Source organism: Dipodomys ordii, unplaced genomic scaffold, assembly GCF_000151885.1.
Source record: "Dipodomys ordii isolate 6190 unplaced genomic scaffold, Dord_2.0 Scaffold105, whole genome shotgun sequence".
Taxonomy (NCBI): Eukaryota; Metazoa; Chordata; class Mammalia; order Rodentia; family Heteromyidae; genus Dipodomys; species Dipodomys ordii.
Genome location: NW_012267321.1, coordinates 2,125,072 through 2,135,499, shown reverse-complemented (window position 1 = coordinate 2,135,499; position 10,428 = coordinate 2,125,072). Strand labels below are relative to the sequence as shown.

General features: G+C 48.9%; 2 protein-coding genes across 3 annotated transcripts in view; both read right to left on the bottom strand.

The window, feature by feature from the left end:
• LOC105994364 (zinc finger protein 420-like) overlaps nt 1–10,428 on the bottom strand; it is a 73,496-nt gene that overhangs the window by 4,562 nt on the left and 58,506 nt on the right. Inside the window, exons 2-3 of one of the 2 annotated variants that reach the window (XM_013027840.1) lie at nt 7,904–8,001; nt 7,080–7,200 (exon numbers count right to left, since the gene is read on the bottom strand). In XM_013027840.1, coding sequence (XP_012883294.1) covers nt 7,080–7,200; nt 7,904–7,921 — 139 coding nt within the window. In that variant the 5' untranslated portion in view covers nt 7,922–8,001. The remainder of the gene's footprint in view (nt 1–7,079; nt 7,201–7,903; nt 8,002–10,428) is intronic. The other variant, XM_013027839.1, reaches the window with a different exon arrangement.
• On the bottom strand, nt 3,705–5,631 carry LOC105994365 (zinc finger protein 383-like). The gene is made up of 2 exons (XM_013027841.1): nt 5,308–5,631; nt 3,705–4,945 (listed from the first exon to the last, which is right to left on the bottom strand). Exon 2 carries the CDS (start codon nt 4,827–4,829, stop codon nt 3,954–3,956), a length of 876 nt encoding a protein of 291 aa, XP_012883295.1. The 5' UTR covers nt 4,830–4,945; nt 5,308–5,631; the 3' UTR covers nt 3,705–3,953.

Here is a 10,428-nt window from a genome sequence, read left to right as displayed (position 1 = left end):
GCCCTGAGAGGAAGTTGAGTGGGTAGAGCCGGATTTGCTTAGGTTCAGTGTGTAAACAACTCATGGAAGCTTAGGTGCATGATAAGGTGTGGCCTGGCCTTTCAGTGATTGGCTGGTTCCATTTCCTCCCCTCCCATGCAGTCTTTTGCTTTAAAAAGGGGATGCTCCCTGTTAATAAACGAGTTCCTGCTTGACTTGACTCCCCGCTGCATCTGATTGTCTCCTGGGCTAAGGGAGGCTGGGAACGGGCCAGCGGCCTTACCTTTCCTCGGACCCCGTCCGTCCAAAGACGGACGAAGACCCAACAGAGCTGGTGTATCTACTGAAGCTATCATTTATATTTGATGGTGAAACTAAAACTGCCCATGATAAAACTTAAAGGAATTCATCAACATTAAACCAGCATAACAAAGAATACTAAAGGAAAGTACACAATCTGAAAAAAGCATCCGAAGTCCAGGAAACATATCAAAAGCCCATAGAAGACCTATTTAGTAAGGATAGGAAAAGTAGCAAAATACAAGAAATGAAAAGGCAGGAAACATGACACATATCTCTATAATAATTAAACATTAATGGATTCCAATCCCCAATCAATATAAAAAGAGCAGGAGACTGGATCAAACAAAAAACAAAACAATATCCATCCATTTATATTCTCCAAGACATTCAGATCCATCAACCTCCAAGTGAAGGATGGAAAATGAGCTTCCATGCAAATGTATCTGCAACAAGGCAGGAGAGCCATAATGAAATCTGATAAAATAGAGCTTTTATTAAAATCAGTACTGAGAGACAAGGAGGTCATGACATATTAATAAAGGAAATGATCCATCAAGAGTCAATTACAGAGGCTGGGAAGGAGGCTCAGTGGTAGAGCGCTTGCCTTGCATGCATGAGGCCCTGGGTTCAATTCCTCAGCACCACATAAGCTAAAAGAAAAAAGCCGGAAGTGGTGCTGTGGTAGAGCGCTAGCCTTGAGCTGAAGAGCTGAGGGACAGCACCCAGGCGCAGAGTTCAGGCCCCACAACTGGCTCCCTCACCTCCCAAAAAAAAAAGAGTCAATCACAGAGGTCAATATCTATGCACCAAATAATGGGGAACCTAAATACCTCTAAAAAATAACTTTGGACTTCCAGAACAGAATAGACCAAGAGATTTTAATACCCCACTCTCACCAAAGGACAGGTCAACCAAACAAAAGATAAGCAAAGGAGTCTGTGAACTAAATGACACCATAACCCAAATGGACTTAAGAGACATCTACAGAGTTCTCCATCCAACAAGGGCCCAATTCACATTCTTCAAAACAGATCATATCATAGGACACACAAAGAACCCAAACAAATATAAGAGGATTGACACAATTCCTTGCATCCTACCTGACTGCAGTGGAATGAAACCCATTCTCAACAACAAAATATACTGCAGAAATTACTCAAGCACATGGACAGCAAATAAAACAAGATGGAATAAAACCCTGATCACAGAAGAAATAGATAATGACACAATTGTAAGGTTCAGTCTGTGAAGCAGCTGGATGGACTGTGGTCATTTTCAATCATGGGGTGTTTTGATCAGTTTTAGAGCTTTCTGTTTTTGTTCTGCAACTCTCTTCTCTCTACTCTATTCATATACATATGTAATCTGGAGAATACAATGTAATATAATTTACTTTATACATTATATAAAATATCCATACCAGTTGCCATTTATTGTAACCTGAGTCCCAACTAGTCACCTGTGTGTTTTTGCAGAGATTGTAGCCATGTCCAAGGGCAGTTGCTAGCATCTTCCTCCTCCTGCATGTCTTGGAAATCCTCTCCCCATATTTAGTGTCACCCCATTTCTTTTCTAGAAAGGTCAGGAGGTTGTGGCTGTCTGAGCTGTGGCTTCCTCTGGGAAGCAGTGACTGCATGGGTCGTGCCAGTGCCACATGGGGTCACCCACAGGGTTTCCTGCTCCCTGTGTGGGACGCTGGTGCCCCAGGGATCCTGGACACGAGCTGCACAAAGTCCGCAGTAATCACCTCACAGATGCTAGCAGGTTTACTTAATTGTCACCTGGGAAAAGACTTCCAAAAAAGTTCTGGGCTCCTGAAGTCTGCACGTTGCCAGTACAGACAAGAGGAGAGGAAGTCAGCTCCCACCGCACCCCGCACCCTGAACTCTGGGCCTGGGTGCTGACCCTCAGCTCTTCAGCACAAGGCTAACACTCTACCACTTGAGCCACAGAGCCACTTCTGACTTTTTCTGCTTATGTGGTGCTCAGGAATCAAACCCAGGGCCTCATGCATGCAAGGCAAGCACTCTACCACTGGGCCACCTTCCCAACACTTACGGATATTTCTGAGTAATTAATTGGAGATAAGAGTCTCACAGACTTTCCTTTGCAGGCTGGCTTTGAACTGGAATTCTCAGATATCAGCCTCCAGAGTAGATAGGATTATAGGCACCCAGCTGAACTTACATCTTCATCGCAGCATTGAGTCACAAGACACAGGGACACAAAGTATGGACACCAAAACAGATGGATGGAGAAAATACTTCCAAGGGACAACATCTTGAAGATAAAATGTGACTACATCCAATCAAGCACTGAAGAAACATTCCCTATCCAGGATGCAATGAAGGTAGAAATATCAAATAAGAGAATAAAGTAATAGAATTTTTTTCTGGTGGGGCTGGTATTTGTGGACATTTTCCCCATAGTCTTCAATGTCTTTGCCTCACGAAGCATAACGTGATTCTGAAATTGCGCTTCATTGTCATGTTTAATATTCCTATGCAACCACATCTTGCAATATAAAAACCTGTGCTGGGCTCTGGTTTCACATGTGCCATTGCTATTTTATCTACACGAACCCTAATGGTGTGGAGAAGAGCACTGGGGACAAAGAATTTCTGGGGAAAATTTGATAGAAATGAAATAAAACTCATCTGGATAGAAATCGTCAATTGCTCAGTAATTCTTTTTTTTTTAAAAGGTTATTTTATGGACTAAAGCATGGACACACTGTGAAAAGAGCAGCAGCAAAGTTTAACTGGAGCAGTTCTGTATAACCATCCTCAAGAAAATGCTATTCTGCTTGTATGTGTCCTGAGGTTTAAACTCAAGAGCCTGGCAGCTGCTGGGAAAGTCTCCAACACTGAGTGACCCTAAAGTTCTTGTTCCACATCAGATTACTGAAGTAACAGGCCGTAGACAAAGACCACCAGGGAGCCATCGCCGATGTATAGTCATTAGCGGTTATAGGATAGGATAAATCATACATAGCAAGCATATTATAGGTTGGGGTAGATGGGGCCAATCACAGGAATGCTGAAGGTGCTATTCCTGGACTATTCCCTGTCCTAAATTGCGTCCTGACAGAGTTGGGAGGTAACTGGTCAGGGCAGTCTGAAATTTCTGGGCAGATCAGGACGGTCTGATTTCTTAGTTATTTTTACTGTTACATTTTCTTGGAACATGAACTGACACTCGTTTTCCAGATAACAGATGTTTTCCTTAGAGTTTCTGAAATCACTGCCAACTTATTTTGGCCTCTCACTTACATTCTCGACTTTTTTTTTTTTTTTTTGCCAGTCCTAGGCTTGAACTCAGGGCCTAGGCACTGTCCTTGAGATTCTTGTGTTCAAGTGTAGCAGTCTACCTCTTGAGCCAGAGGAACCAGTTCCATTTTTTTCTGTGTATGTGGTAGCGAGGAATCGAACTCAGGGCTTCATGCATGCTAGGCAAGCCCTCTACCACTAAACGACATTCCCAGCCCCAAATTCTCTACTTTTGAAATACTTGTTTCATGTCAAAATCAAGATGAATTCGTCTTCTTAGACAACCAGTCAGTAGTCTTTGCTACACAACAGCCACAGTCATTGTGTGCAGGGACCGCCATTCTGCATCACCTTGGTCACATCCAATCTTCCTTGCGTTCATGATCCATGGAGAATAAGTCTTTAACGGCTACGCAGGCAACGCGTGGATGACTCACGCCTTGCTGCTGTCTGGCAGGGCTTCTTTTGGGTGTGAAGCCTGCGATGGCACGTGAAGTTAGAGCGCCGGCTGCACACCATGCCGCATATGTCACATTCGTACGGGCCCTCACTGATGTGGATCTGTTGGTGGCGCACCAGATTCGTCTTCCGGGAAAATGCCTTCCCGCACTCTGTACACTGGTGGGGCTTATGTCCTGTGTGGATGGCAAGGTGGCTGCGGCGTTCTGTCTGGGATTTAAAGGCTTTCCCGCACTCACTGCACACGAACGGTCTCTCCCCGGTGTGTGTCCTCTGGTGGCGCGCCAGGTCATTTTTCTGTGCAAATGCCTTCCCGCACTGGGTGCAGCGGTGCGGCTTCTCTCCGGTGTGCGTCCTGCGGTGCATGAGTAGGGCGCCAGGGTAGCCAAACACCTTCCCACAATCCTCACACTTATGTGGCTTGCATCCAATGTGAACAGCCTTGTGTGCTTCACGGGATCCACGCATGAAGGCCTTGCCACACACACTCTGGAATGGCTTGTCTCCAGTGTGCATCCTGCTATGCCGGAGGTGGCTGGAGCTGTAGCTGAACGCCTTGCCGGACTTGGCGCACTTCTGGGGCTTGTGTCCAGTGTGCATAGCCTGGTGTGCTGCGAGAGTAGCAGGCACTCGGAAGGCCTTGCCACACTTTTCACACACATATGGCTTCTCCCCAGTGTGTATCATGCGGTGCACAGTGAGCCTGTTGGCCTTGCAGAACGTCTTCCCGCACTCCAAACAAGAATAGGGCTTCACATCACTATGGCTTCGCTTGTGAACCAAGAGACGAGAACGTGTGGAGAAAGACTTCCAGCACATGGTGCAGTGGTGCAGCTTCTCCCTAGTGTGGCTCAGCCGGTGCCGCTCCAGGACTGAGGGGTATCTGAACACCTTCCCACACTCCCCACATTTGTGATGCTTTCTCCGAGTGCGTGCTTTAGGTGTTTGTGAGGGCAAGAAAGAACAAATGGAGGCGTTATCACCTGCAGGGACGATGTGCATGTTCCCACTGGAGGGGCTCTCCCAAGGGCGAGACATGGGGGCCCCTGCCAGGGCGGATTTCTCCACCTCAGTCTTCACCCCTGGCCCTTCACAAAGGTAGGGCGGGAGCCCGCGCAGGTACTCCTGGAGGGGCTGTTCAGGCACAGGCTCGTGGGCTGCTTTCCCACATGACCCCCACCCTCCTGTTCTCCACCACTGCCTCTTCTCTGTCGACCACAAGCACCCCTTTAGCAGAAGACATTCTGTAAGTCCACCCCTTCAGCGCCGCTCCACTCCCACTCCCACTCCCACTCACGCGGAGCTTTCTGGACTTCTTCCCAGGAAAACTCGTCAGTGCCTTCGTAGTCATGACTTTGGGATATTTCTCCCCTACCGCTGCCCGCACTGGGTGGCAATTCTTTAATTACATATCTAGGAGAGGTATCTGCAAAGATACAAAGTTCCCATCTGATTAATCACACAGTTAAGCATTTCACACTGAGAGAGAACAAATATTAGACACATAGCAAATAGTAGACACACACTGAGGAGCCCTTTGAACTCTGAGAAACATAAAATCCAACACTTAGGAACACAAAAGGAAGAGGATTCTTTCATTGGAAAGTCAATCATATGGAATCCAAATTAAGAGAAGGTAAGCTGGGAATGGTGGCTCACAGCTGTAAACCTAGCTACTCAAGTGCCTGACATCTGAGGATCACAGTTCAAAGCCAGCCTGGGCAAGAAAGTCCGTGAGACTCTTAGCTCAATAAATCACTAAAAAAAGCCAGAATTGCAGTTATGCCTCAAACTGGTAGAGTACTAGCCTTGAGTGAATGAGCTCAAGGACACAATCCAGGCCCATAGTTCAAGCCCCATGACCGACCCCCCCCACCCCAAAAAAACCCAAACAAACAGAGAAGATAAGCTGCATTTCAAACATGCATCCTAATCAAGTTGAGCGGAGAGGAACACAGGACATTCTTCCTTGGGACCCATGGAACACCTCACTACCAAAAACTATATGGTGATTATCATAACCAAAGAGAAAAGAAATGCTATCTATACCACACTATGTACAAATAAACGCCACGTATCACCCAGTATATTGTAATGATTCACAGCCCACAACACATTACAGCCAAATTAACAGGCAATATCCAATTGCAAAGCAGAGGTGGGTAATTCAGTACAATCAAAGAAAAGAAACAAAAACAATGGAATATGTGCTTTAAATTGCCTACAGGCACTCACAGCAGACTGTAATATGAACAGGAGATATCTAGCACTTATATTACACAATACAGGCTGATTACACTTTGGTACTAGGCAAGTTACCAAAAAAAGAAACAGTAACCCAGGATAAAATAAACAAATCCTAGCCGGGCGCTGGTGGCTCACGCCTGTAATCCTAGCTACTCAGGAGGCTGAGATCTGAGGGTCATGGTTCAAAGCCAGCCCCGGCAGGAGAGACCGTGAGACTCCTATCTCCAATAAACCACCAGAAAACCGGAAGTGGCTCTGTAGCTCAAGTGGTAGAGCGCTCGCCTTGAGCTGAAGAGCTGAAGGACAGCGCCCAGGCCCAGAGTTCAAGCCTCACGACCGACAAAAAAATAAAATAAACAAATCCTTTCCCCTTTAAAAAGAAAACAAGAGGGCTGGGAAGGTGGCTCAGTGGTAGAGCCCTTGCCTTGCATGCCTGAGGCCCTGGGTTCGATTCCTCAGCACCACATAAGCAAAAAGAAAAGCTGGAAGTGGCGCTGTGGCTTAAGTGGTAGAGCACTAGCCTTGAGCTGAAGAGCTGAGGGACAGCGCCCAGACCCAGAGTTCAGGCCCCACAGCCAAAAAAAAAAAAAAAAGAAGGGGAAGGGAAAAAAGGAACAAAGAAGAGCAGAGAGAAGCCTGCCATAGCTGACATGCACATCAGCTTCCTTAAGCTGTGGGACACGGAAATGCACCACAGGAGCAGAACAAAGGATGGGTGTGAAAGTCCTTAGGCTACTTTAGTACATTTCTGTCTTGGAGTCCACAGGGGTCTCTCTAGTCATTCAGGGGAAAAGAAAGAAAAGAATCCCAACTTTTCCTCACCCACAGAGACCAGGTTCCCATAGGTGTCCAGCATGACGTCCCTGTACAGAGTGCGCTGAGCCTGGGTCAGGCACCGCCACTCCTCCTGGGTGAAATCCACCGCCACATCCTCAAATGTCAACTGTCCACAAGGAGAAAATCCAAAAGCATTTCATACACACATGCATGGACTCAGAAAAAGTATTACATGGAATTATAATCAATGCCTACCATGACAAAGCAATCAACACACCAGGGACAGAAGGAAGCTTCAGGATGTTAGGTTGTAATGGTGTCTTTGATATGACACCAAAAGGAAAACAACTATGTGGAATTGTACATCCCTGCATTCTTCTGAGAAAAGTGACGACATATGAGGAGCTGTGTTAAAAGGACCCAGATAAACATGAGGGGCTCTTGCCTGGAATCATAGACTCTCAGGAGGCTGAGATCTGAGGATCAAGGTTCAAAGCCAACTGAAAGTGTATGAGACTCTTATCTCCAATTAAGTTATACCTGAAGTATTAGAGCACCAGGCTTGAGCAAAACAGCTCAAGACAGCACCCAGGTCCTGAATTCAAGCCCAGGGTTGGGGGGGAGAGATAGGGGGGAGGAGAGAGGAGAGAGAGAGAGAGATCCCAACGTTTACAACAAAACCAGCAGTGAGGTTTCAGCAAGGACACAGGAGTACTTGGTGGGTGATGCCCTCCTGTGCCCACGCCCAGTGGAGGGGACACGGCTGAGGGAAGGCATGGGGGACATGAGCACACGTGGCAGGCAGGAACCAGCAGAGTCAGCGCCCAGGCCAGCTCTGTACACAGGAAGGAGATGCCACATGGCTTTACCTGAGTCATAGCCACCATCCCTGCTCCTTGTCTTTCCTCTTCCTCGTCCTTGGGCTTCCTTTGCAGGTATTATCACTTTCAGAAGTCAGTCCTGAGTGCTGAAAATATCCCATTTAATGCTCACACCCAACACATACTCCCTGTGCCCTGGCTGGGCAGGGAGGACCTCACTGTGGGATGAAAGTCCTGTGCTGCCCACTCATGGGGTGGTGGGGAATGCCAGTCCTGGGGCTGGAACTCAGGACTGGGGCTCTGTGCCTGAGCTTGTTTCCTCAAGGCTGGTGCTCTACCACTTGAGCCACAGATCCACTCTGGCTTTCTATTGGTTAATTAGAAGTAAGAGTCTCAGGGAGGGTTGAAGAGCCGAAGTCACTGAATGAAAATGCACCAAGTACACAGTTTGAGTCCCATCTGTGACCAAAAAACAAAACAAAACAAAACAAAAACCAATCTTTCCTGTTCAGGCTGACTTCACTAACCTCCATCCTCACATCTCAGCCTCCTGAGTGGCTAGGGTTACAACCATGGACCCTGCTCCCTCTACTCTCCTTGTAACCCATGACCCCTCTTTCCCTCAGACCAATGGCTTGCAGAATTTCAAATAGTTCTCTTCTCCTCCCACCTGGAAGTGCTCCCGCATTTCTTGCACCCGCCACCTATGTGAGGTCTTGCATCCTTCTGGAGAAGGACATTCCGCATCTCTATTTGCTTTCCTCTCTGTTCATGCCATTGAACATGCAAAGCCTGCACCCCATTACTACTTTGCCCCCTGCTGTGGGGGCACTCTCTTCTCTTCCTGTTTTCCAAATTTCCTCTCAGTCCTTCTCCTGATGATCCTTTGCCCTCACCTTCCCACAGCCTTCCTACAGGTCAAGTGCAAGGAAGCAGGCCCCAGGTTTTCCTGTACCCCTCATCAGGGATAGGATGGGGAGGGGTAGCAGTGTAGCACAGGGCAGGGTAGAGGGTGAGGTCTGGTGGGGTGGGTGAGGTGGGTAGGGATGAGGTAAGGTGTGGTGAGGTAGTGTGGGTAGGGCTGAGTAAGGGTGAGGTGGGTGAAGAGTTAAAGTAACTCCATTTTGAGGCAGGAGCCATTCTGTCATTTATGTTGAATTATGAGTGACCCAGAGAAAACAAATTCCAGGAAATGACCTGTCTGTGTTGAAGTTAGCCAGAGCTCACATAAATCCCAAGGACAGAGTTATCTGTGGCCACAAACTTCCCTCACTTCACAGATAGCCCAAATGGTCTGATAACCCCCTATCACCCTAGAATGTCCTGTTAACACATCTGGTTGTGTAACTTTGTGGTTTTTGCCTTTATAAGCCCTGTGAAGGGCTGGGAAGGTGGCTCAGTGGTAGAGTACTTTCCTTGCATGCATGAGGTCCTGGGTTGGATTCCTCAGCACCACATAAGCAAAAACAAAAAAGCTGGAAGTGGCGCTGTGGCTCAAGTGGTAGAGCGCTAGCCTTGAGCTGAAGAGCTGAGGGACAGTGCCCAGGCCCAGAGTTCAGACCCACGACTGGACCCCCCCCCAAAAAAAAACCAAAACCAAAAAAACGCTCTGTGAGAGACCCAGGAATACCGAGAAATACACACGTTCGTATACACATGCGTATGTTCACATTTATGACACTACCAATAAAGGAGAAAAATGAGGATGATAAAAAAAAAAACAGGGCTGGGATGTAGCTCAGTGGCAAAGCGCTTGCCTAGCAAGTGCAACGTCCTGGGTTCGATCCCCAGTACCAAAAGAAAAAAAAAAGAAAAAAAAAACACGTTGTGAAATTTCAGCTCGGGGCTGTCCTCCTAAGCTCCGCTGTGTTGGTGGGTAGCTGTGTTGGTGGGTAGGACGAGGCCCGAGTTGCAGCCCGCAGCTCAGCCTGAATAAAGCCTTGCTTTTGCATTTCGGAACGTCTGACTCTCGGTGGTCTTTTTGGTGGTGGTCCTGCGGCGTAGACATTACAGTGGGTAGGCATGAGCTTAGGATGGTAGGGGTGAGGTGGGTAGGGTTGGGGTGAGGTAGGTGGGGTGGGTAGGGGTGAGGTGAGGTTGGGTGGATAGGGGTGAGGTGGGTAGAGTTCGGAGGGGCCCTGGCCCGTCCCTGCTGCGCGAGCTCCCAGACGTCCCTAGAAGACCCCGGGGCGGAAGGAGCAGCCGACGCCCGTTCGCGCTCCGCCGACCCAGCCGCGGAGCCGGGGAGCCCCAGTCACCGCGCCCGCCCGCGTGGGGTCCGCGAGCCCCGCCGGCCGCGACGCGGGGCCGCTTCGGGTCCGGCACCGAGGGCCCCGGAGGAAGTTTTCCTGCCGGGGACCTCGGACCTGAGCCTCGGGGTGCGCCGGGGGTCTGCGCCCGGAGACCCTCAGCTCGTTACGGGGTCCCAGAAGGGGGGGATCGGGCCCGGAGCAGGGGCGAGAGACCGGAGGCCCGCGTCGGGTCGGAGCCGGAGCGGGGCCGCGGCTGGGAGGAGCAGAAGCGGGGACCGAGGGCCGTGTGGCCGCGCCCACCCCACCCTCCCCGCGAGCAGC

What these genes read in the sequence shown, in the direction of transcription:
- LOC105994365 (XM_013027841.1), bottom strand. Translation starts at nt 4,829, where the DNA reads ATGTGCTGGAAGTCTTTCTCCACACGTTCTCGTCTCTTGGTTCACAAG.